Source organism: Haemaphysalis longicornis, unplaced genomic scaffold (genome assembly GCF_048455015.1).
Source record: "Haemaphysalis longicornis isolate Haplotype H1 unplaced genomic scaffold, Haemaphysalis longicornis Haplotype H1 scaffold_3, whole genome shotgun sequence".
NCBI classification, from domain to species: Eukaryota; Metazoa; Arthropoda; class Arachnida; order Ixodida; family Ixodidae; genus Haemaphysalis; species Haemaphysalis longicornis.
The window spans coordinates 194661329-194688037 of NW_027526335.1; the positions used below are offsets into that span (position 1 = coordinate 194661329).

General features: G+C 45.3%; 1 protein-coding gene across 1 annotated transcript in view; it reads right to left on the reverse strand.

Moving 5' to 3' along the window:
* Positions 1–25542, reverse strand: part of LOC144175920 (cell adhesion molecule Dscam1-like) — a 474324-nt gene extending 448782 nt beyond the window's left edge. Inside the window, exon 1 of the mRNA XM_077704992.1 lies at positions 24531–25542. Coding sequence (XP_077561118.1) covers positions 24531–24603 — 73 coding nt within the window. The 5' untranslated portion in view covers positions 24604–25542. The remainder of the gene's footprint in view (positions 1–24530) is intronic.
* Positions 25543–26709: the final 1167 nt, after the last annotated feature.

A 26709-nucleotide genomic window follows, 5' to 3' on the forward strand; every position in this document is an offset into this window, starting at 1 on the left:
GATCAGTCGGATACGGTGCCAGCTGGGTGGGGGCGCTTTCTTGCGACGCCGAACGTTCAAGCACCGACTCTCGCGTTTCCCTGGACTGGAACTCGGATCATCGACTTGGCGTCGCCTCTTCTCGGCCGCAGCTTCGGGGCGGTGTTCCTGGCGAGCCGCGTCTTCTTAGGGCGTCCGGACTTTCTTTGGCCATCACACGGTAGCAGCACGTCCGCACAGAGTAGAGGAGGCAAAAGGTCTGTTTCCGCCCCGGCTGTTCCGACCTTTTACCCGCATGTGACGTCACGGCCAAGCTACGCCTTCCCACTTATCGTTCCGTGGCTCGGAAAGAAGACAGCGAAACTCGCACATGCCGTGGACTCCACCCTATTCTCGTGGGATGCGAGGAGGTAACGTGGCTTTGTGCTTTCGGAGGTAGTTGCTAGGCAAAGGAAGGACGCGCACAGCTCGGATGAGTTTTCTTGTAATGCTCCACGGCGGAAGTAAAAGCTTAAACAGCACCGCTTGAAAAAAACGATATATATATAAATTTGACCACTGTCACAAAAAAGATGCTGCGCTTTTCTGAGCGAAGCCGTATATAAGGCTCTGGAAGGTCAGTATTAGTTGCACTTGTGGTGATTCATCAAGAAACCCAGAGGAGCGATACTTTTTCTTACTTCACGGATAACAGACGCCAAGCCGCTGCAACTGGGACTCATACAATCGAGCGTTAGTTCCAACCAGGACAGTTGCTCCATTTGTATACACACGCATATAATGGCTACCAATGAGCAGTAGTTAATCAAGTTGGCCGAATGTTGAATCAAGACCAAGGGAAGTGAAAATTATTTAACACCTGCGTCAGTGTTGTTCACAGCCAAAGCATTGAAAAATTCGGAAAATGAGAGTAAAACATGAAAAAGAAATGACGTTGTGTGAGTAATACTTCGATATCCGCTGCATTCGTTTTAGAAATTGGCCGGACAGGTGAAGGAGAGATGCATATGAATTAAAGTGGAAATTTAAACACAGAGACATATCTGGAGAGTCTCAATAAATTTATGTGAAGAATTATGGGTCGCTGTAAGAACAATATCGGTGATAATACAGCGCTCCAATAAGCATTCAGATAGTGTCCTACACCATAAGCAGTATGTGAGGGCGCTTCAGAATGACAATTGTGGTCGTATTTGTAAATGTAGAGGGTCACTTCAAAAGGTGAGAGGCTCAGTCACCAGCGTAAATTACTTCTAGTTTTCATTTTATATTTTCAACAATGCTAACACTTTTAGGATATGTTCTCTAATTTTTAATCTAATTGTGTGATCATCTTTCGCAATGCAATATATTAACTTGTTCTCGTTGTAACCTGGTTACGGTTGTTTATATGAACGCAATTTTCCGCCTCTGCACATTTTCAATAAGAATTTAAATTCGAGACCTAATAATGATATGGCGTAATTAAGTTTTCTGAATGTGATCCCGCTTTACATACCGCTTGTCAAGCGGGAACATCCCACGCCATGCTAGCTCGGGTGAGAGTGATAATAAATGTTATTTCTGACTCCTCTGCTCATGTGCGGATATTACCATGCGCAGCCGGGAGAGCAGTGATAATGCAGGTGAGGGCTTTCTAATCCGCTCATGGCAATGCTAAGACTAATGCTAAGACTAAGCCTAAGACTAATGCTAAGTATTTTCAGGCGACTGGCGCACCGGTAATATTCGTGCCCACGAAACGCGCGCGTAGTAAGTAATAACGACACACGCCACCCCATAGAAAGCGCTCTCAGAGCACGGGTATCAAAGCTGGCGAAGCCTATTTAGGCGCCTGATTGCACCCACGAAGATACAATATCTTGAATTTAGAGCATCACGAAAGCCGACAAATGTAGTGGCTTATTGGTTTACATCCTTTTTGCTGCATACTTCTAAGCAAAGATGGCGTTCTAGTCAACTGCTTCAGCGCGAACAATTGCTATGGCATTGTGTCCTGGCCCTGGAAGACGCGTACAAGTCCTATTATATGGCTTCTTCGTTAGGCTTTTCGGTTTATATCAACGTTGCAGCGTTACGAGTGACACGTTTACTAGCCGGTACATTTTCGCCATGTTGCTCGGCTGACGTGATTACAATAACAAATTCAGGTAATTAACCTTAACTCTGTCCGTTTAACGAAACATATTCGCTGGCACTTCTGAAACTGCATTCTAAAAAAATGGCCCGGCATCCGCTTTCTTCGCTGCAAATTTCGTCAAAAGACAAGAGCCCTGTGTCGCCTCTGCCAAGTAAATGCCTCTCTTCTCGTTGCGGCCCAGCTTCGACGCGCTTTCCTTCCTGTCTCGCTCCGGCCACGATAAATGCGGTTGAGGTTTACTCAAGTCAACTTAATTTTCCCGCGTAACAGGAATCGCGCGCCATCTCCTTGAACCTTTCGTTTCTGCTGGAGTTCTTGGGGGATTTCTTTTGCTGAATAACGTTGACCGGTATGAAGTGTGTCTTCAGATTTTGTGGGTTGGAAAATCTTTGCCTGTAGAAGCTTGTGCTACAAGAAATATGCTGATTTTTGGGCCGGCTGCTCCATGAAGGGACAGACAGACAGACAGACAGACAGACAGACAGACAGACAGACAGACAGACAGACAGACAGACAGACAGACAGACAGACAGACAGACAGACAGACAGACAGACAGACAGACAGACAGACAGACAGACAGACAGACAGACAGACAGACAGACAGACAGACAGACAGCAGACAGACTACAATTTTCGTGTTTATGTGGCCCAGGAAAGACTATGGTCCTAAATAAAGAGATTTGTTTCGATGCGTGACGAGGCAGGCTCCAAAGGCCCTGTAAAGACCTTTTACGCATTGGTTTTGAAGGATAAAAAGAAGAAAAAGAAAGATAAGACAAGTATGAATGGTTATGCTGCGCAGAAACTGCAAACTATCCATAATACCAAAGATCGATTGGTAAAACTCAACACCGAAAATTTCTGGACATAGAAATGTGGATGCGTGAAGTATAGAGCAGTGCCAAATAAGTAAATTCGGCCAAAGCCTGCCCAGCGTTGTAAACCACAGAGAAAATTTCAACATTGAAATTCGATGCAATGGACGCTTTTGCGGGGCTGCCCAGGGAGCTTTTTTCTAAAGAGCTTGCATTTTCAACTCTAATGAATGAACATTCTATTATAGACTACCGTGCTTGCTGCTACATAATGTACAATCTACGATCGAACAGACGAGAGGATTACCTGTCGCCAGGCACCGTTATTGTAGCAGGCCAGGCACCGGAGCGGGTTATTGTAAAAATAACCCGCTCCCCCTTGATTATGGGGTACACGTAACAATGCGCCAACACGTAAAGCTGGCATAACCACCGGAGTGAGGAGCCCAGAATAAAAGAAGTGAGAGTATCAGCATGTGGCATATTAGTACGGCCGTTACAGAGCCGGGTGCTCTCTTTCAAGCTTAAGCATAGAGAAGCTCCAAACCCCTAAATAATACCGTTTGTCGCAAGACACGTTCGTCGCACATTCAGATGTTTGCGAAGAACTGCATCCCTCCCTTCCCCCTTATCGTACGGTCACTGTTTTCCCTAATATGTTTTGTGTTATCGTATTGTAATTTCCGCGGATGCGTTGGGAGTTCCGACTCGCGTGTATGATAACAGAAGCATGGCGTGCTTAGCCTTGCGTTGTGTTTATACGCGGCTTACTACGTGTCAACTTCGTTTTCAAGAAACGCACCACTATGTCGATACTCCTTGTATCTTGATTTTATCTCAAATGCCCCTCCCCTGGAACGTAGTCGAGCGATAGTCATGTAGTTAAACTAGTCCCGTTACGAACAAGCAAACAGAGCGCCCTCGTAGTGTGTTAATAGCACGCATAACTTTTGTGTCGATGTTCCTTTAAAGCGGCGTTTTTACAACAGGACGTTTGTGAGGCAAAGCCGAACTTACGCAGCAAATATTCTTGGTGGCTTCGGGTTAGGACACCTACTTATACAGGTTTCTAAAGAAGATAGTATATTTGGCGTAACTAAACGCGAAAAGTGTCCGTCCACCCATTCATCCTTCCGTCCGTCCTTCCTTTAGACAAGGAAGGACGGAGGAATGGATGGACAAGCAACATTAGGCAGAAATGGTGCTTGTTCACCGTTTCACTAGTGAATTAAACCCTAAGAATTCGTCATTATGTCATTTTCGAAACAAAAAAAGAGCGTAGCGGGGAAAAAGGACAAAAAGTAGGGCATGCAAAACAATGAGTTGCATGCAAAACAAACAAAAGTAGGGCATGCAAAACAAGGCAGGCAGGTGGCGGAGGAGTCGGAAGGGAATGGTGGAGAAAGATAAGCGGAATTCAAGCGGGAAATATAATGGGGACAAAGAAGAGGAAGGAGAATGAGCTACCTTAAAGACAAAAAATGAAGGAAGCTCACTCTAACGCGTAAGCCGTGAATGTTGTGGATCCGTAAGCAACACTCACGACCGTCACGACGGTTTAAGTTCACAGCTGCAGCCGATTTGCGTCTTCTTCGATGCCGCAACGAACTTTACAGCATCATTGGTGCTATCAGTTGGAAAGATAATCATTGGGAATCCCCGTGGAAGGGTGTAGGCTATGACGTGTCTTTCTCGCTCTAAGGAAGTGTTGCCACGATTATGGCAAACGCTGCACACTTTCTCTCATTCTGAGCAAATGTTACTACGATTATAGCGAACGCTAGAGTTTTTTTTTTCTTTTTTATACAATATTGGGGAGTCTCCCTAAGTGAACATGCTTGGCTTGACAAGCGTGCGCTGGGAACGAAGGGTGGTCGCCGCGAGGTACGAACGCACGAGTGCTCGGCATTTTATTGTTTTTTTTAAACAGTGGGGAAGTCGCAGCGCACGTTCGGCATTTTCTTGGTATTTTTAACTGAAAAACCTAAATATAACTACTTGCTAAACAGCTTCGCTGTTAATTAGAAGGAAAGTTCGAAAGGTGTGTAACCAAACTGGAACAGAGAACGTAGATAGAGGGATTCAGAAAGAAGGAAATGATGGAACGAGAAAAAGACAAAAGATTTTAGCCGGCGTGATCTCGTAAAGGCAAAGTTGGAAGGGCGATTGTGAAATAGAGGTGGACGGAAAATTAGTTAATCGAAAAGGAGAGGGTGGCGGTGGGACTGAATAAGAAAACGTATATGAAGGAAGACTCACGGGACCTAGAAAGGCAAGTAGGGAATAAGAAGTAAAAGGAGTACAGCAGAGGGTGAGAGGATTCCAAATAAAAGGGAATGGCGGTAGAGCAGGAGGAGCAAGAAACCATGGAGGACATGATGAAGAAAAAAATATGGACGGGCCTTCTAGGGGAGTTGCAGAACTGCTATCGTCTTTCCAAGTCATTTGCTGCGAAACGAGTATAACGCGACCAATCCAATGTTACCATGATAGTTTCCCTGGTGTAGTTATAGCGTTTTGGTCCCCCGTCACGTAATGCGTATTTACACAGCGGCGCTTCTAAGAGTCTTGAGAGTCTTGAGCATGGGAATGTGCGGAGTTCTGTCAAACATTCGTTGGCCGAGGGTGCACCAGCATGCTGCGTCATGAGGGAGTATCCTTAGTTGTCGACCAATTCGTCCGTGGCAGCACGCCTCAGAGTAGAGCGACACTACATTTCTCTACGGGAAAATCCTTGGCACCTTCGTCTCAAGTCCACGGCTTTTTCTCTGCAGATGGTAATTTATCTGCCCATGTCTCTTGTTCGCTAAGGATCCTGCGTGCGTTTTTTATCCCGCTTGCGCGATGCTGTCTTGCAACGGGATACTGTCATTTCGTAAGACGCAATTCTAGTTTCCTATCGCCTTTTGTTGAGTTTAAGTTAGGTGTCGAAACGCAAGCGCCGCGTTTAAACGTACGCTACACGCGTCGACACTCTTTGCCGAAAAAAAACGTCCTGGTATTTTAAAAACAAAGATAGCCGATAGAATTCCCGCTGAGCGTGCTTTTTTTGAACAATATCTCGCAGCTACGCCACGTCATTTCTACTTAGCAGTGACACCAACGGTGAAACTCATTTTACTCATCAACTTTTTGGAAAACTAATACACTACAGATCGATAGTGCATGGTGATAATCTCTCAAATACAATCCGATTGTGAACAAATACTCTATGGACGGAAGAAACAAATTCAAAGGCCATGATTTTGATGGAGGGTGTTGATAAATTTCGCTTTCCTATCACCTAAATTCACCACCCCGGAGAAGAGACTTCTACTGCCAACCTGAAGAAATAAAAAATCGCCATTAGGTAACCGTGTGTTATATTCTCATTCGTGCTCCGTGCCTCTCTATTTATGCTCGTATTCAAAATTTGCGCAAGGCTAGAACACAATGCGGCTGCGACAACAAGCACTGTGCAATCTGCTTGTGTTGTTCTTGCCTTCCTTTGGGGTACCCAAGATTTACCGGCGTACCTAATATTACTTCTGCGTGTTTGTCGTTGACGTCGTCTCGTGCTGAGATTACAACCCACCCTTTCTTGCAACTGTATCCTTCTTGCATTATTAATCTAGTAATGAATAGCGTTCCTTCGATGACTGACATTCGTATAGCGCGAAATCCAATGAATCATTTCTGTTTGTATAAATGAATTGCAGGTGTGGAAATGAGGCAACCGTACGTATTTTAGCTTGTAGAAGGTTTATTGCTATAAACGTGGATGAACTGCATAATAAGAGCCATGCATTTCATAAGGTAACGTTATCAATCGTATGACCACTTGTGCTAGTCTGCAGTGGCGAAATTAAACATTGTGCAAACAGCCTTTCACGAAAGTGCTCTGCTTTTCATGTCTAAGGTGTTGCGCCCATCAATCGATCCATTTTTTGAAAATCACGTCTTGGTGCTTAGATGTACACATTTAGTGATGAACGGCCTAAGGAGCACGTACGTCCAGCAACATCAGAGTTCCTGGACTCATAAGGATAAAAATGGTCACCTGTAGCCCAATGTCCGCCCACTAAAAGTTAGGAAAATGCCAAAATTGAGACCAACGTACACATGGTTTATAATAACCCACACATAACCGGCCAGAGGAAATGGAACGACAATATTTTATTAAACTCGAGAAATCCAGCGGTCGGGACCACTTTGGCTGGAAAGCAATAATGGCATAAACGCAAAAAGAGAGGAAGAATTTGAGATTAAAATGAGCAGATATTGAAAAAGACGGTGATGGTCTATCTTTGCTGATTCGACAGAAAAAAGTGTACTGCGGTGTACTATTTGTGTACTGCGGTGTACTAAAATTGTACTAAGTGTACTATTTGGCTGATGCATATTTGTAGTGTTTTAGTGAATAGGATAAAAAGCAAACAGGGATGCCAAATTAGATTGAATATCGGCGAGGTTGGCGAACGAACCTACTTTTTCAATACATAGCATAGAAACAACTTCACCGAGATATATAGCGTAGTCATAATGGCTAATTCAATGTAAGTACGAGTACAACATGAGGAGAACTAGAAGATATAAGGGTTTTTTTACTTACAGCGTTTTTTTTTTCTCGTCTCAATTCAAGAAACTGACAACCAACCCAGAGACGTAGCTCCCTAACTCTCCGTCGGGAGAAAGGATGATGCAACCTGATAAAAGTTACTAAAGCGTTACCCTAATCATTAGGGTAACAGGCAAAATTTGCTTCCTTCGCTCACATCATTACCTACAGTGCTTTATAACTTAGGTCTTCGCCCCATAGGGAATGAACTGCGTTAGCGCGGAATGTTCTAAATGTCGATATTTGAGCCTCTCAAAACGATATTAAAATTACTTGTGTTGTACAGACCTTTTCGGATATTAATTACTTTTATGAGTGAGAGTAGAAAAGAAGTGACAGCCCATGTCACTATTCGCGATTCGCATTCTCTTACAAATGCTGCTTGACTGCGTGTCCGCCTCATAGTCGCACACGTAACATGTAAAATTGTATACTATGACATCCTCTTTACAGAATAATTAAAAGAAAAGTACCAACCACTTAACAACTTAGTCTTGTCACATACAAAAATAATTTTGTCCTTCTCGAATCACAGAAAAGAAGACGAAACGGGTCGCGCATGGAAGGAAAGGAAGCTACGTGCGCCCCCCTGTCGTGAAGTTAATAGAGGAGAGGCAGGTGGAGAGGACCGTCAAGTTTGCCGCATTACGCAAGGAGAAGGAGAATGAGAAACCCAATGAGTGCGGCCGCAGGAAAAAAAGCAGAGTGCGAACGGCACGCGTAGCCTGGGAAGCCAATTTCGGGGCGAGCCTCGGAGAATCGGTGGAGCCGGGAAGGCGTAAATGAGGGTTCAGCGCGGGCGACAACTGGAGAGGTGGGGCGGCTCGAGAGGAACAGGGGCCCCAGACCGCGCCGGAGGTCACGGCTATCGATCGGTCACAGCGACAGGCTGCGAGAGGGAGCGGGGGAGAGAAGGGAGAGAGAGAAAGGGTGGCTGGGGAGTCGAGGGAAGCGAAGAACGTGTCCCCGCCTGCGAAGGCTCGGGGACCGCTAATCGAACAACCCGAAAGCCGCCGTTTGGGAGTCACGACGTTGCAAAGGAGCACGGGGGTTTGATCCGGCTTGCGGGTGCATATCGCAAATGTTGCTCAGTGCTGCTCCAAAAATAGGGGAGCGGTGTTCTTCTGAACCCCGGCGTATTTATACTTGGCCCGCTCTGAGACCAAGCAGTCGGGCATAAACAGCCTGTTTCACCGCCATTTTGGGTGTTCATCTTTACTTTTGGTTATTTTTTGTTTGATCCGAAGAATGCTCGCTGATATTGCAAAAACGATTCGGGAAGGCATAGTTTCTTTGGAAAGGTATTTTTTACTATGGGAAAATTCGGGTTCCCTGGAAGTTCCGTCTTTAGGCGTGGAATTCGTTCCATGAGCTCGGTGTTATCTTGGCTTTAGTTGACGGAGTACAGACGTTCTATTATACCAAATCCATACTCTTTAAACTAGATACTAACCGGCAGCAATCCCTGGCACTCAAACGTGGCAACTTCGGTTGCATAGAAAACTTTATACTAAATTTATTTGCAAAGGAACATGTATCAGGCTAGCCCAAGATCGCGCAAATATTTTTGTAAAAAACACACCGGCTGCAAATTCTTGTGGCAATGCACCTCAACAAACACATGTGGCTGTCAAACTAGAATCTTTAACATGCGTATATATTTTAACAACAGCTTCTATTTTCCGCAAAACACCATTATTTTTCCTGATATGGTTTGTTGAAAAGTATACGTAATTATCGCCGTATAAAAGAAAAGCGCATCGAGCATTGGCTGTCGGCGTTATTTGAGTTGAATGCTACGGCAGACAAGTGCGCGTTACCATAAAAGAAGGTGTAGTCACCAGTGACACTACATACTTCAACAAAAAGTTTTTCAAGAACATTTCCACAGACGCTTAAAGGTCTGCCTATCATTTTCATCCTCCCCGGTGGAGCAGACAAATTGGGCGAGGAAAAGCAAGCATTGGCTCCCGAGGGCTCTCTCAGGGAGGGGAGCCTCATTGGCTCACCCTGGACAGGAGGCCCAGAATAAATAGATAATGAAGATGTCCTTCCAGCTCGGAGGAAAGGCTACCCTCCCGAGCTTCATCTTTCGCCGGAGACCTGCCTCGTTCTGTTCGCTTCAACTTGCTTGGCCGAGAGGCGCAATTTCGGGGGGTTCAAGACTTGTTTTGGGCACGAATGTCGGAAGCAGCGTAAGTTTTAATTTGTTACCGGGGAGTTCAGGACTTAGAAAGCTGAAATTTACTAGAGTGTTGTTTTCAATGCTTTTATTGAAAGGAGCTTTTTGGGCAAAGTTTCCGAACACGGCCATTACTTCAAACTTTATTGAAATGAATGAACAGGGAAGAACACATTGCTCGTGAAAAAAGCAAAAATTGTGAAAGTGTCTACAGCGCGAACCGAAACAAGGACGCAGAAAGACGACGGGACGAGCGTCTTTCTGTGTCCTTGTTTCGATTCGCGCTGTAGCTATTTTTACAATAACTACCAACTAGCCCAACGGTACCGTTTGTTAAGATTTCCTGCCAGATTTCGCTGTTACGTGTCTGTTGCTGGAATTTGCGGTTAAACTGTTCCATACCCCGGATGGCAGTGTAGGGCACTACTAAAAATACTATCACTACTAGTGCTGCTACTAAAATAGTTGTTGTACAGGATTCTTAATATTAGTAATAATTAATATAGCATTAGGATGCTCCTACGTGATAATACCCAATAAAATAAAACAAATAAAGCTGTTTCTAAATAAATTGTAACGGCCCTGTGAAATGCTTGGATTCGGTATTCCATGATGGTTTACACTGAGGTATATTCGCCATTCACAAGGCAAGACAGGCTGACGAACACAACACGTCCAGCACCCGAATTGACCTTCCCATTGACCATACCTACAATGAGTTCACGTTATAGCTCAGACACATTTCTGCGAGCTTGGCCCACATTGCACCACTAATTGCAATGGTCGCTTTTTGAGATGCGTTGGGCTCAAAGCAGTCGCCGGATAATTTAAAGATATGCTATTTCCCGATTTTATAATTACACGTAGAATATTATACAGAATTTAATACGGAACAACGAGCAAGACAATTAAAACCAAAATTTCACTTTCGAAACTGCACCTGGGCGGATGCCTTCAGCTTGTAAAATTGTGCTCCGTTGTTTTGTAGATGAAAGGAAGAAACCTCTTACGAGGTCATTTTAATGGAACACAAACCACGGATTCCTGTGCCGCTATTTATAAAAAAGAGCCCTTGGTCTGGCGTAGCTCACGGGAAAAATATAGGAAAAGCTTAAATAAAAGTACACAACGTTAAACAAACTTTTATCGACGTCTAAGATGCCCCCCAGCAAAGCAGTCTTGGTGACATTTTCAGCCTTTCACCCAACCCCCTGGCGCTGCCTCCCTCGGGAATCATGGATGACAGTCTCGCCCTGAGCCGTAGGTTATTGTTCAGGGGCACTTTCTTTTGTTTTTTTGCTCCTTGAACAAATAGATGTGTAGTTTTCACAGAGAAATCATGCATCATGTTGCTTCCTTACCTTAATGCTGGTTAGTTTATTAAGAAGAAGCGGGGCGGTTACTGGACTAATGGGTTTCGTAGGTGGAAGTGTGAATTTTTTTTATTTTTAAACACCATGAGATTTTTAAGGCTCTAAAATCTCAGCTCACTAGTGTTTTTGTGTCCCATGCACCAAGAAAACAGCTGCCGGTGTTGGCAGCCTAAGCCACGATGTCGTCATCTAGGAAATTGCGGGTTACACGATGATAAAACATGGCTGGTTCTACGTATTTCTTACTACTAAGACCATTTTCTTCTCCTTGCTTGCTAATAAGTATCATTTAGTGGAATTCGTCATTCTGTTATTTATGACATTCTGTTATTTATGGCTAAAGACGGTACGTCCAAATAGAGAGAGTGACGCAGCGAGATTGTCAATGTAATTCTGACCAGTAATATTTTGCTGACCCCTTCTAGAGATTCAAATTAGATTTCACTATCCACTTATGCCGAAAACTACTTACGTGATCGTGTAATTTGGAAGACCCACAGGCCTGGCTCGTAGATCGCACTTTAACCTAAACGAATTTCTGCTTCTTAAACGTTTCTTACTTCTACAGCCATATAACCAGGGGCTACATTGGTAGGACGATAAGTCAAGGTTGCTCGTTCGTACAACAGAATAATCTAGAATGCCCTCCTTACACCAGAATTAGCGCTAAAGGAATGTAGTGAAGATGTTAAGAGTCTATATTCATAAAAGAAGTTTTCAAAAATATGCTGTCAAACACGACAGCAACGCATGCCATGGTACGGTAATGGGAAACAAGAACTGTTCATTTTTTTGGCTTTTCACAAACCCCAAAGTATAGACCAACCATATTTGCTATCACCATTGTGAGTCGACCCAGTTAGTTTCATCGCCCATTTCAAATACTAAACGCCGTTTTACCGGGCGAGCGTTGTAACCAATCCGGGGACGCCGTACATCACGGAGCAATTGAGCACCGGTCACGAAGCAGCGCCACGCGTAGACAATCCTCCGGAGCGAACGCGACCAGCGAGAGCCAATCGTTTATCGAGCGTGAAATGCGCGCCGAATGCGCTCGGCAGCCCTAATCAACATGGACTGCGCTCAGGACTCTATTCAGCGGGAACGCTTATGGTGCGGGAAAAGAAAAGGGTGCAGCCAGCCGCTACCCGAGCGCGGACGGCTCGACTAAGGCTACCCAGAGCCGACGTCCGTTCTGCGAACGCTGCAGCGCCATCGATCAAGCGTCCCCAATTACGCGTGCAAAGCAGTGCTCGGGCAATATTCCCGAATATCCCCCCCTCCCACAGCCCGCCGTTCTTATATTTGGCAATCATTGTAAGAGACGGTTCATTAGGCTAACGCGACGCTCTCGTCTTCGGCGATGGCAGGAGGACGGACGAGGTCGCGAACCACCCGGCGTGCATGGGAGCGACTAAAGGAGCTCGGAAGCAAGGGCAAGGGGCGGCGATATTCCCTCGAGATGGCGAACTCGGGGATATAGGTTGCGGAGTCGACTTCGGTCGGCTGAATCAGCTGGCAAGCCCCAAACAGCGGATGCGGCTGGATAGGTCCGAGGAAAAGGATTGGAATATCGCTTGCGCAATGTGATCGTGGACTGTCACGTCTTTAACCGAAGAATTGCGTAGTTACCTAGAGAAGATAGAACGTCACAGGCCGTTGATCCGGTGAATGCGTTTGGTGGGAGGTGGTACGAAAATATACTCCTCGAACTTTTCTTCACCAGCGGGTAATCCTCAACGAGTACATTTACTACGGGGATCATCCCAGAAAAAAAAAAACGGTTAGGGCTAGCCTTCTACGGGAACGTTATTGGTAACCAAAAAAAAACGTGGGCGAAGGACGGGTTGAGACAATTTCTCTTACCGTTGCGTTGAAACGATCGAAACGACCCTGCAAAATGAGAAGTGTGAAAGGAATGGGAGCAAGTTATCGCCATCCGTGAAATTGTTCGGATATTTTTATCTACATTTCAATACAGCGTCGAAGTTCATAATGAGCAATCCTAATAATGTGGCTCCCTTCACTGCAAAGAGGTTCTAAAAGAAGTGTCGTGTGTGCCAGTTTATTTATCCAATAGCACTGGTGAATGGCATCTCGCCGTTATCGCGCTGCGTCCCCTACCTTCAGACCCGTCGTTGTTACGAGGCATGACCTGGCATCGATCTTGCAAACAAAATATTCACACCACCACGTGCCAGAAAGGCCCACCGCCTTCAGCAAATTTACCAGCAGATTCGTTAGCGTCGCTGATTTAAACTCATTTGCTATCATTCGCACCTTTAGACCGAATCGCCAGTTCAAATCCATTCCCGTGACCGTATGCTCTGATTGGCTCAATTTTTCGCTTCGTCCTTATGGCTTACGCCATATGGTAGTAGGCGGAGAAAAATGTAAAAAAAAAGAAAGTAGGAAAGCAAAAAAAATGAGGATATAGATATCAAAGTATCAAGCAAATCAAGAATAGTGACTCGATTGCACTTGTTTAATATATACGTCCTATCAGTGCTTTGTTATCGCTGCAGCAAGTGGCCCGCCTTTAACGAGCGTTTGCTAAACTGGTCGCTGAACAAATCCCTTCCACACGTGTGACCCCGCTGCGATTGCCGAGGGAGACTCGTTTATTAGCGCGAAAGCGTTACTGGTCACATTTCCGGAATTCCATCGCGCTCGCCCGCCGTTCTCGCCAGCTGTGCCTTCGACCTGCGCTCGGAACTGTCGCCATCACAGAAAAACGGAAACAGAAAAGGCCAAGAAGCGAATCGAGGTGCTCAGATAACGGCACGTGCCGCGCAGGGTCAAAGAAAACATTATTCACTTATATAGCAGCCTAAAAGCTCAGCAACGCGACTTTCCCTGGCCCTCCGAACGGAACCCCACGTGGCTATCTGGAGACGAAAACTTTAAGGTCACTTCACGAACACCTCAGCAGCCAGTCGGCGATCATCGGAAAGCGCTGTAAAGAAACACTTTGAAACGTCCAATCACCGGCAACACCAAGCAGCCGCAGTGACGCTTTGGCGTCCACAAATAAACCAAACCAACGTGGATATCTACCGCAAGTGATTCTCCTGTGACTCTTAACTTATTCCCAGTGTTGTTTGGAGGACAGACATGTACTCAGTGATGGAGAATATGAGCAAACGTTTTTCAAACAAGCGGGTTTGTTTAAAGAAAAAGTAACTTCCGGTAGCTTGGAGTCTTATAATTCCAGCGGAACAAAGTTGTGGCTTGGTGTTTATGGCCTCGCGTCGTTCAAGAGGACCAAAAGAACTTTCGTTTATCCGCAATAAAAATGTTAAAACGATCACTAACGGGAAGGCGGAAGCTTGTGCACCGTCAGTTTACTGTACATATTATAAGGAACAAATGTTATGGTTAAGGCTTCACATGCGGGACTACAAGTAGTCTCGCAGCTCTGGTATGGTTCCTTCACAACTCCCCTGTTTAAAGGATGCCAGCATAAAATTCTACCGCTGCTAGTGCCCCGACCGCGTCGAAGTTCAGGGCAAGGTTTACCGATATATATCCTTCTGCCTGTATGAGAATAAAACACAGAGCAAAAATGGCGCAATATTCCAGGTAATAAATAACCAAGGCAGGACTGTTGGTGCATAGGGGCAGACGTGTAGAAAGCGCTTCTTTGTCGTAGTTCACGAAAACATAAAGAACGAAGATGAAAAAAAAAATAGACGCGCTCTTGGAACGAGTACCATACAAGCACAAAGGATTACAACAGGCCTTCGTTTTTGGCAGGATCAATTTTTACAGACGTCGAATGGCGAGAGGGACGCACCGCTTGCATCTACAAACCTGTGTGAAGGAATATTTGTTTCTGTTGATTCTGTTTTGTTAGTTTTCTTCTCTGTTGGCTTACGAACTATTGGCGCATGCAATACCATTTAGGTTTAACTTAACTGGCTGATAAGACAACCTCTTTATCGGAGATCTAACGGCTTGCTTAGAGAGGAATTCGTTGTACTCTGTATGCATCTATGAGATCGATTTTATTCGCATTCGATAGTTTTTATTAGTGAACCGTGTTACTCACATGTTATTTTAAATGACCCTTTGGTAAACGCGTTGCAGTGATATCAACAGAAAATTGCTATGTGATGAAATAGCTTACAGTTAGCACGTTGTTGCCGTGTGCTCCGAGCACTTCCTGTCCGTTCAAGCTCACTGAATTTGCACAGTTACTTGAACAAGCTCTAAAATATTACAAACCAAGGAACCACCGTGAAAATATTTGCAAGTGGTTGCCTTTAAACACGAAGCATTCTTACGATTCCGAGAATTACTCGCGGAATGGCATATAGTGCCTTTATTTCCTGTGACTTGCCCAGAATTACTGGAGGTGTTTTAATGGGAAAACGTTATTACCCGAAGTACCAGAGAAATGCCTCACAAAATTACTGGGAATTATTTGAAATTACGCCGACATTATGGGTCATTGCTTTGAATTTCAGGGCAATTGCTTTATATCAATTAGAAATTAATAGTTTCTAGAAATCATTCGTTGCTGGTGGAAATAACTTAAAGAATGGCATGAAATTACTACAAATAACTCAAGGGAATCAGACGAAAACACGGCGTGCGCGTGTGAGCACGCATGGGTGTGAGTGTGTGCGCGTGCGTGCTGGTGTGCAGGTGCGTGTGGGCTTATGTGCTTGTGTGCGTGCGTGGGTGCGTGCCCGCGTTTTCGCTTGTGTGTGTGTGCTTACGTGTTCGCGTATCTGTACGCGCATGCGTGTGTGGTTGAGTGAGTGCACGGGTGTATTTTTGTGTGTGCGCATGCATGTGCATGTGCGTATGGTGCGTTGTCTGCTCTTGTCTGCTCTTGTGTGCGTGTGCGTCCTAGAACTTTATTACGAATGATGTCAACTTCCGTTTCCTTTTCACTTTTGATCCAAAATGCTTATCCGACCACACTACCGTATCCCACGACTTCGCGAACGCATCAAGAAAGAGACATCGCGGTCCCATGCTGTGATTTTCTTTATGACAAACAATTTATTCGGCTGAAACGATATTCGAAGCGCTTTTCGAAGACTTTCCGACAGTTAAACAAATCAAATTAAAAGCTCGTGGAAACCTTTTCGATTCGACAAATGGTGCCCTCTATCAGCTTTGCCGTGACGCAGAGCAGAGACTGCTGTAAGCTTGCTTATGGTGTGAGGCTCAATGGTGCGAGCAAACACCTACTCATGTGTTTTCGTTTGGCCTGGGAGGGGATAGCAGCACACTGGCCTGTAACTGATGTCTCCAGGACTTCGCGAATGCTGTTTTACACTACAGCTTCGGATGGGTAAGAACGATGTCCCGCCTTCGTTTCGTCTTGTCTGTGGAGGGCGATGAATATATCGGACACAAAGCTGCAAAACGCTTTCTTCTCAAACTACCCCAGCTGAAAATCCAGGATGTTAGTCCTTGTGGCAGTAGCAATCGTTGCTTCGTGTAAGAACCTTCAGCTTTCTCTATTTGACAACTGAAGTGATACAACACTACAAAGACGAAATCCGTGGATGCCTTAACCTCAGATATGTACGTTAGAATATTAGAATAAAAAAGTTACTGTGTAAGCCCCTTTGAAGAGTGGGGTAGCAAAATTCGCTTGTGAAGTGACTGCTTGTTTTATCTTTCCTTTCCTGCTCGGCATTGGGCATATCGTGGCAAATCGTTCACAACAGTTTTCGCGTCCAGTTATGCGTTGTAACTACATTTTACATGGTACGGAATAATGAGACCGGATAAAGACGTTGACAGGCTGATCCAATCGAATGCTCATTTTGTTCAAATTTTCTCCTTCATTGTGGCATATGTTAGGAGGCAGGAGCAAGTCGTAGTATTCGTGCTGCCGTAAGTGCCCATTTTGAAGCGTCCCCATTTCACTGCTCTTTCTGTCGTCCACCAGACGCGCTGCACGTTGGATGTTCGTCAACCTCTTCCCGTATGGCCAAGGCAATGTTCTGTGCAAAAGTACGCTTCCAAGGTAGCATGATTTGAGAAGCAGACGTGTGAAACCATCATGGTAGGTTCAACCAGACAATTATTTGATTGATTAACAAAAATAATACTCTAATCCCGGTCAATAAATACCTCACCTGATTGCGGAATTTGCAGTACGCCTGTGTGGTAATTACTGTTTTTGTGTTTTAAAGAAGAATGCGTTCTCTGTTTTTTTCAACGCCGAGCAACTGCACTCTGATTTAGTACACGTGCAGGCAGACCTTCCCTGATTTTAGAAACGAGAGAAAACGGGTATCCTTGCTAAAATGTGCATGTCAGTGCTCAGGAATGAAAAAAAAAAGACTACCGCTGGTACATGGGGATGCTGCAGTGAGGACCTGAGTTCAAATATGCTTAGATGACATATGTGTTTCTTATTTCCTAGTTGCAACGGCGGCCACGTTCTTGAAGAGACAACGACCACCATTGCTTCTTGCAGAATGGGGCTCTTCCCGCTCCCGCCTTAATACGAACACACCCGTAATTCACATGTTAGCACGCCAAGAAGACTGGGCTTCTCCGAGTAAACCAACAGTATCGGTGTTGCACCGTGACCCTATTTGTTTCAATACGTTGTCAAGAAGTAGCGATAGTAGCTAGCCACTAAACAAAATCGCCGAGAATATCAGACTATATGAGTATTGATATCACTACCCAAACCTTGCAGGGGAAGGATGATCAGTAAAGATAAGCGACGCCTTCCTTGGCCACCTAATGCAAAAGTTTGTTTGGGTAGAGTTTTATCGTTTATACTTTGGCATGCGCCACGGTGAGCGGTAGGTCACGAGAAAAGTGGTACGCGGTACTTATGGTGGTCTCGCTTAGTCATTTTTGGCGCCTTTGTTTAAAAGGTAGAAACATTTATTCAAGCACAAGATATGCAATGAAATTTTAAAAGACATTTTTTTGAATTGATCGATTTTTAAGGAAAAAGGTGCTGCAGATTCCTCCGGTGGTCACTCTATTTTTATAGCCCGTAAGAAAATGAAATATGGTTTCGTGCGAGTTGCTTCTCATTTGAAGCCTGCGCGGAAGTTTTGAGACGCACAGCAGCCTTTGTGCTTGGCCGTACGAGGTAGTTGCACCACTGGTGTTTGAAGTGACTAGCAAACAGGCATCCCAATCATATCTTTGTTAAAGAGATTTAGTGTTCTTAATCACGAGCCTAATGGTATAAAAACCTCAAAAACTGGCTGCCAGTGCTCCAGAAAGCCCCACAGCAGCTTTGTTTTGTTGCTTTCCCGCGAACCGTCAGTGAGCGGTCTCGAGCGCCGTTGTTCCCTACACTGTAGGGCACAGTGCGGCGAGGCGGCTGTCGTAGGCATTCGCTCGGTGCACGGGAATCACTTTTTCTTTCCTACGATTCCCTACGGAACAGTTTGAAAAGCATCAGTCTTTGCTGTCACGCCCCGGAGGCAGCCGGAAAGAGGTGCTCCGGGAAACGATGATGCAACATGCGGAAGTGAGCAGTGCGACTGGCATTGCCGAGCACCGCGTCCTGTAAGCCACCGTAATTCTGTTAGCTTCCTGAATGAGGATGCCTGAACCTCACCCAGATGCTGGGCGCAAAGCTTTTGCTTTTACGAAACTTTATTTTTGCTGGGAACAACGTCCTCTCAGTTGAGGTCGATTGCAGAGAAAGGCTGGTGCATAACGTGTAATGCAAACGGCGATACATGAGACGGATTGGACTTCGTCAAGCACAACTCCTCACCCACGCAATTGTTTATTCGCGCAAATTCTTGGCTCGTCATGGAGAGTTATGCACAAAGTTTTAGAAAGCCCCCTTTTTACACCCTGTTATGCCGTTGCCGGCCCACAAACTTTCTTGGAATTTTGCAGGAAGGGGAGCGTATTCAGGCTGCCATATACATAAATCCTTCTATATACGATTGCTCGAGATATTGAACCGCTTGTTTAGGGTGATTTATGCCAGCTAGGTGCCTGTGTAGAAATGGCATCAGTTCCTGCGCGCGCGCCATAGCGTTCTAATGTAGGAGTATGCACGAAAAAAGAGGCGGCATGGTGTGCAAACTAGCACGGGTGTTGAAACTTAGTCGAAGAGAAAGAAAAGTATTGATTGCACAACAGAGGCAGGGAGCTATGGACGGGAGTTGGTATTGTATGTGTGTATGTACGTGTGTGGACTCAAACATACGTATAAATCGATGCTGGCATTAACGCGCGGGTATAGGCACATCTACGCATGTATGCATAGAAAAAAGAAGGAAGAATTTTGTTATGACGTTATCCGCGTCTTTGGTTGCTGAATTGATTGTTTGATGCTATTGGTTGTATCAGGCATGGAAGTGCGCGTTGAAACGCATTGTGTGAAGCTTGAAGCTCTCTGGCAAATTTTGGACTTTGTTATTTGATTCAGGAAAAAACAGATGTGGCATAGGCAGGAGAAAATTGGCCGAGACAATCTTCTTGCCAAGTGCACGTCTTGTGTCATGCCATGTTGAGTCGAAGGCGCGGTAAAAGGGCCGCTGGTTAACATTTATGCGATGCGTGCAATACGAATCGGTGTACCTAGACACGCTACCACAACCAATTTAATAGAAGAGAAATATAAAATAATCAACGCATGCGAAAAGTATATTTAAGGGGTACACACAGTGAGGTTCGTTGGAAAGGACAATACTCAGTTTGTTCTTCTGTGGGAGAAGAAAAATGTTTGAATGGAGGGAAACTTTTTACGCAAATTGGGAGGTGTGCCGTGAGGGGACGACGAAATTTAACCTTGGATGCCTGCAGAATATTTCAGATTTGTGCTGCTGGTCGTGAAGACAGTCGAAAAAATTGGGCGCGTATCTGCTCACTTAGCTGCAAATGTCGTCAAAAGACGATATTCTTCGGCCGCCCCTGCCCCGTAAATGTCTCTCGTTAACCCCCTTCCCCCCCCCCACCCATGTCCCACGCAACACGTTTCGCTCCTACCAGAGCAAGCAAACGGGAAGTTTCTGAAGTCACTTCAAATTTTTCGCGTATCACTGCACACGTGCCATGTACTCGCACCATTTGTTTTTGTTGCTCTTACGGAAATGCCGCCCTGTGAGGGCGCGACGAGCGCTTGCGCTAAATTTGGAAAAACGTTTCGTTTGAAACATATTATTTATTAGCGCAAAAATCACGTAGACATATTTTTGAATTAAAAGGACACTGCAAATACGAATTATCTATTGATATTGTGCTCCAAATATTCTAAATGTTTTCTTGTTGGTCAACAAGTCTGACAAATATAAACACTGCCACCAAATTTCTACGCTTGGAGATGTTTTGCCTATGTAAACGTCTCATTCGAGAATTTATTTAACTTTCGACCTGCTGGCTGAATCGAGAGACGGACAGGCAAACGGAACTACAGTTCAAAATTTTCGCGTTTAGGCACCCCTAAAAGTGTCTTTAAAAAATGTGTAGTTCGGACTGGTTCTGAGGCAATCATTTACTAAACGATAAATGTTTTCTCCCGTTTGAATGATTTAAAGTTGACAAATGCATGTAAACTGAAGGGTAGCAACGTAGAGTGCTTACGAGACGACGTACCAGCATCACGAAGACGAGAAAATAGCCGTAATTCTGCCCATCGTTCTACGATTTTATGCTGTCGTGTGATACACGTGCGGTGTCTAGAAACATTTTATACGGCTTTCACTTGCTGCTGCTTGTCACTGAGCCATAGAAAACTACAGGTAGGTTTGCTCCAAGCTTTATCCGCTGCTGATACAGTTAAAGGGACACTGAAGTGATTTGTAAGCATTGCGGGATTACTCGCGCAAATTGTAGTCCTGAGTCCATAGGCCACGTTTCGACCACTCTGAGCGCGTTTACGCAAATTTATTTAGTAGAAAAATCAATTCGAAAATGCAGTCCTCCTCTCTGCACTCTCGCCCATTTTCTGTGCCGTTTTCGTGTGACGTCAGCAGGAGATGAGCTGGCAATTGGCTGCGCTACTGCACGGCTCGCCGACCGTCCGCGACCGAGTCAGTCGGCCCAATGTTTAGTCCGCCGGCCGCCGACGGGTCGTCGCAATTCGCTCGATCAGTTTAAACTAAGCCACAACACAATTGTGAATGGAAGAATGCGCCTTTCTTTACTTTGTTAGTTTGTACTTTGTATCAAGCTCCGAGTCCGGGTCGCTCCACAAAAGCGCTGCACAAGTGCACATGCGACGCTTCGCTGACTTTACGCTATAGTAGGAAAATCTAATGCCACTTGAAGGCGGGAGAAGTGTAAGGAAAGTCAATATAGGAACTAAGGAAATAAAATCAACGGAACTTTTACCATACAGCGCAAAACTAGAGAGCCGGGAGAACTTTTTTGCGCTGGGTGAACAAGCACAGCGGTCAGCAGCACGACCACACATCTACGAAAGTTTTTCCATCTAAGAAATGCAATTGCCAGACGTGCGCTATTTTGGAAGTTTGGGGCACGCTTACTGCAGGAACGCTATGCAACAAATAGTCACCTAAAGTACTTGAAATTCTAAAATAAATAAAAGTGTAAACTGGTTGTACATTATTTACCTTATATATCCAACTTCAGCGAGGCTGGCTCTTGGCCGAGTGGTATAAAGCGCTAGAATTTTTGTTTTTCAAGTCGCAAGTTCGAATCCCCGAGGGTGCATGCTTTTTTTTGTAAGTTGATTTTTTAGTTTGCGGCCGATGTTTTCTAACCTGAGTTAACCATTTTTGGGCCGTAACGTTCACTGCTTCAGGGGCGAGTTCGCAGAACGCGCGCAGACTGACACTGACGCGCTAGCCAGTTGGAAGCTGTTGGTTGGAAGCTGTTGCCACAAGCACCGACGGCTTGCGGGCAGTGGGCACAGGTCAGAATCAGCGGACCCTTGTCCTGGTGCGAACACGATTTTTACGATACGGGCATGAGTGAGGCAAGCTCCGAATATGCGGGAAAAGCTCACGGCATTTGAGCGTCTGTGGTATTGGAGCGACGCGGAGGGCGTTCATGCACTGCGTAGGCCTCGGCTAGTGATTTCCACATAGCGAAGCCGTCCTGGGAGGCTTATCTTAGGCATATTACCGCCGACAACATGGCATAAACGCGGTACGACGATTACTGAGATATCGAGAATGCCCATCCAACGATGCCGTCGGATGTCAAGCATGTTGTTTTACAGAACCGACACCGAAACTTGTTCGAATGCTAACCTTGGACATCGTCCAATCACGGTGCCCCCTCCTCCCGATGTCACACCCTTTAGTTGGTGCGGCCAGCACAAACCGCGTGTGGTAGTTTTTCTTCTTCCCCGCTTTATAAAATCTTTACCGACTTATCAACCGGATAAACAATGAAAAGTACGGTAATTTCAGCCAGTCTACGCAGTGCAAGCAGAACCGGGAGCTTGAAAAATTCACTTCAGTGTCCCTTTAATGAGATGGCGGCCCAGAATGTTTTTGCTTGCTGGAACACTTTTTGAGATGAAAAACCCGAATCCCATGATCCCTTTAGTGCTCCGCGCCATCACATTCACGGAGACACTCCCCTGAAGTGTTGTAGGACAGATGTCAGAAAACTGTCTGAAGCATTCTAGGGCTCCCTTTTCGTTTTAGATTAGAAAGTAATTGCATATGCCATTTGACTGACGGCTCCACGTACCAAGTTGAAGACATATTGCTAGTAGCAGTTCTTCTTACGGCATACTACGTATACCTGAAAGGCTATTGCTACTACCTCTATATATCCCGCATGAATGTACTTATGTGTGAGCTGGTGAATACTATCCCTCGGACTTATTAGAAGTAACTGCATTATTAGCAAGTATAACTGAGTGTAGGAAGTAGTGTACACTAGAATAAAGTCAAGCTTTTTCCTAACTTTTGCTGGCACAGTTGTAAATTAATAAAACTAAGATATTCACTAGGAAATTCTTGCTGAAGGTAGCGGTGTTTACTACCTGCTTCTCTTAGTAAATCCTAATAGTGCTACATGTACTACCTTCAGCTACTAAGGATTTAGTGGGTGCTGTGACAAGTAACTGGTAAGTGTTCCATTACAAAACGGTGCCACTTTTTTTAAAGGCTGTGTGGCTATAACAAATTTCAATTTGGAAACACCATAAATGGCGAATTTAGCAGAAAGTTGCTGAACGTGGTCTGTAACAGCGTTACGATTTCAAAACTAGCCGCCGCTACAGAGAGACTAAAATTAAAGTATTATGTTGAAAATAAAACGCGGAAAATTGGGGCAATGGACCTAGGGAGCCTGCATTGCGATTAGAGTCCGTTATACTGATGCCATCTTGGCACCTTTCATATAGCTAACAAAAGGTGAACATAATGCATGCGATGCTGTCATTGACTTAAAAAATCGTGAGAAAGCGGCACACGTAGCCGGATGTACAGTCAATTTAGGTTTTCTCGGCCTGTAATTGGGCTTAACGTGAATGCACCCACAGGTAGAGGCCGAATATAGGCCTCACAACATACCCACTCATGTGGTCCCAGCTTCGACTATGACAATTGCGGTCAGGAGATCATGGCAAATTATTATTGGCTAATATGTCAGCATACCACCTCGAAGGAGCACTCCTCTGGGTACAATCGGGTGTTCATGTTTCCGCATCGCAACCCGTAAGAAGTGCCTTGGAGCCCTCGTTGATCCTTCCCGTTCGGGTAATTCGCTTGTTCTTCCCGCCTTATATAATAAGCCCAAAAGAAAACCTGCCCACTATTTTTTTAGTAGAAAATGACTCCTCTAGCAAACGCTTTCTACGGAAAAGATTTTCTAAACTAAAAATACCAGAGCAGCCCCTTGTGGCGGCGTCAGTGTTGCAGTGGAATTTCGAAACGTAAGGTCTCACATTAGGTTGGTCGGAAATTTTTTATGGTAAATTTCGGGCTTGGCCTACAGCTAACAGAAAGCAATGTTGCTTGGAATGCTTTGGCTCACCTTCTTGAGTGAAGAATACCTTGCGAGCCGAGAAGCCTTTTTGGTATGGTTTTTACGTTTTACCTCTTTCTAACGCAATGGCGCTGTCAGGCTCCATGGAAAATTGAAGGGTTTTATATGCTTGGAATTCAAAACCATGGTTATGTTTTAAGTTGCACAAGAGAAGAAAACTGACTATGGCAACCATTCAGAGAATGGCGTAGTGTAAATTGAATGGCAGTTTTTACAGTTAAAAGTCGAACTAAGGGTTCACAAAACCAAGGACCTGTCATGAATGACTGCATTTGTAGAAGTATGCGCTCAGAATCTATAGTGGCACTGCATTAATGTGAAGAAAGGAAGACTCCATTGTGGAGTTTGAGAACTGAAAAATTCGTTAGAAAATGATGAATGAGAATAACTAAGTGCAAGGAGGGATCAAGTTTGACCCCAGATGAAAGCCACTGTGAAGAAGGAAAGCGTCGCACCAAAGAGAAGTGTGACTAATGCATAGTGGGCACTTTGAAAGCGCTATAATAGTCATACCTTGTACGATGATGATGACGACCAAGAGCCGAGACATGGAGACGGTGGTCCTAAACCCAGCACCAAATCTCATCCGGTTCTAATAAAAAAAACGTCGTGGGAACGGGTAATCCAGTTGTCAACGACGGTGATCAGGAGGGAGAACACAATCACTGCAGCTGACGACACTTATCCAACAGCAGTTTTCCCTAGTTGTTGGTCCTAGGCCTCTTCAATCGTCACATAAACATGTTCACAAACATTCCTTAGGCCACTTTTGAGCTGCCTTGTTAACTAGCTGAGATGCGACAACATCACTCGCCCCGCTTGCTCCTTGGGGGTAGATGAAGATGCTGCGCTGACACCTTTCGTACACTGTGTCAGTCTGCAGTCCCGGTCTTATCCACAGGTTCAACGAAAGAAAACACTGTCGGCAGTAGATGCACGAACTTGGAGGGCACAAACACGCAGAGCAACAGGTTTCAGTCAGTATCACAGACTATGCGCACAAACGCCAGTACAGAATCACCGCAAGAAAGCACGCGCAAACCTCTGCACCACGTTTCATTCACACAGCGTCCGTTCATCTCTCAGCAGTCTTGATTTAAGTCCGCCTCAATGACAGAACACCCCCAGTGTAAGAGCCCTTTCTTGCATTAGTTATTTTTATTTCCAGCCGTTGGGTGCCAGATGAGCGCACATATATGCACATTCACCAAAAGGGAAACTTCGAAAGTCGTTTCACAAATTCCAGACTACTCCCGACGCTGTTCCAAACGTTCTTGATAGGAGGGGATTACCATTCCCGATATTTGAGCGGGAAAGAGCCCAGAGCTAGCGGCCCCCGCAGCTCTAGGGATGTTCAACACGGTGTGGCAATCTATCGGGAAGCATCGCCCGACTTGAAAAGAGCGCACGCGTCCCGCGCTCTGAAACGGAGACCCAAGGAGAGGCGAGGCACGTAGGGAGAGAGAGCGAATTCCGGGAACGAGTTGCGACGCGAGCCCACAGCTTCCCGCGAAGACGTCGGCGAACGCGAGTCGGCGCACGACTGATGCGCGCGCGGGGCTTCGGCGAGCGCCGTCGCGGGAGCACCGGTGGCCGCCAGCGGGCACTCCGTGCCCCGTGTCGCCGCGAGCGCCTCCGCGGTGGGTTCCCGCCATTTCAGGGGGAGCAGAGAGCATGGGTTTGCGAGCACCGTTCGCTCTACCCCGATAACGGTGGTGCTTCTTCTCTTGGTTTGTTTATTTCTTCTTTGTGCAGTGCGTACGAACACCAACAGGGGATTTGCAGTAATGCCCACGTTATATAAGTTTTATTGTGGATGCACGCCAGCAAAAAATGCTAGCACAGCAGCCGTGTACGTGTACGTACATTGTCGTCTCGTCGAAGGCTTTTTCGTCTATCTTTCAAGGATTGTATCACTACCCGTAGCTATAAGAAATATTTGAGCATTGTCAATACACTTCACATCACAATTGATAACTTTAAAAATTTGCAGTATGATCATGCAATGCCAAAAACCTTTCTTCATTAATTTCTGCCTCGTACATCTCGCTAATGAAGCAAATTTTTCTGACATCGTTGACACGCTGCCTTTCTATGATAATCTAGCTAACATTTGATATTCAGAAGCAAAATAATGTTTTTTTATGATGCGTATACTGCACTGTGTTTACTTGTCCTTTTTAACGAACTTCCTCTCCGTACGGTTTCACCCTTAGTAGTAATAATAAATGAATAAATACTTCAATAAGTAAATAAAAATAAATTTTAGCCACAACAGGAGCACAGGAAAAATTGGCCACGTATCTACTCTTTTCTTTGCAGATGTCAACGAAAGGCGATAGTCTTTGTTGACATTTGCCAAGTAAACGCCTCCATTCGCTTTTCTGCTCACCTCTCATGTTGTTCCTCTTGCGGCGTGCTCCTCCCAAGGTAAACACGCTAAAATTTGGCTCAAGTCAGTTTAAATGTACCGCGTTTCATGGCTCCAGGTTGGGTGCCTCGATGACAGCGCTGCCGTACGGCGGAGACGCGCGTGAATCGAGGGCCCCTACTTCAGCGTTTCTGGTATCGCATTGCCCAAGTCCTGGTGCGTTCAAAGCAGAACGTGGAACCTGTCTAGTGAAAACTTTCGTAAGTGTAGCCGCTTGATTTCCATAAAATGCCGCCAGAAGCTACAGTGGCCCGGGCGAGA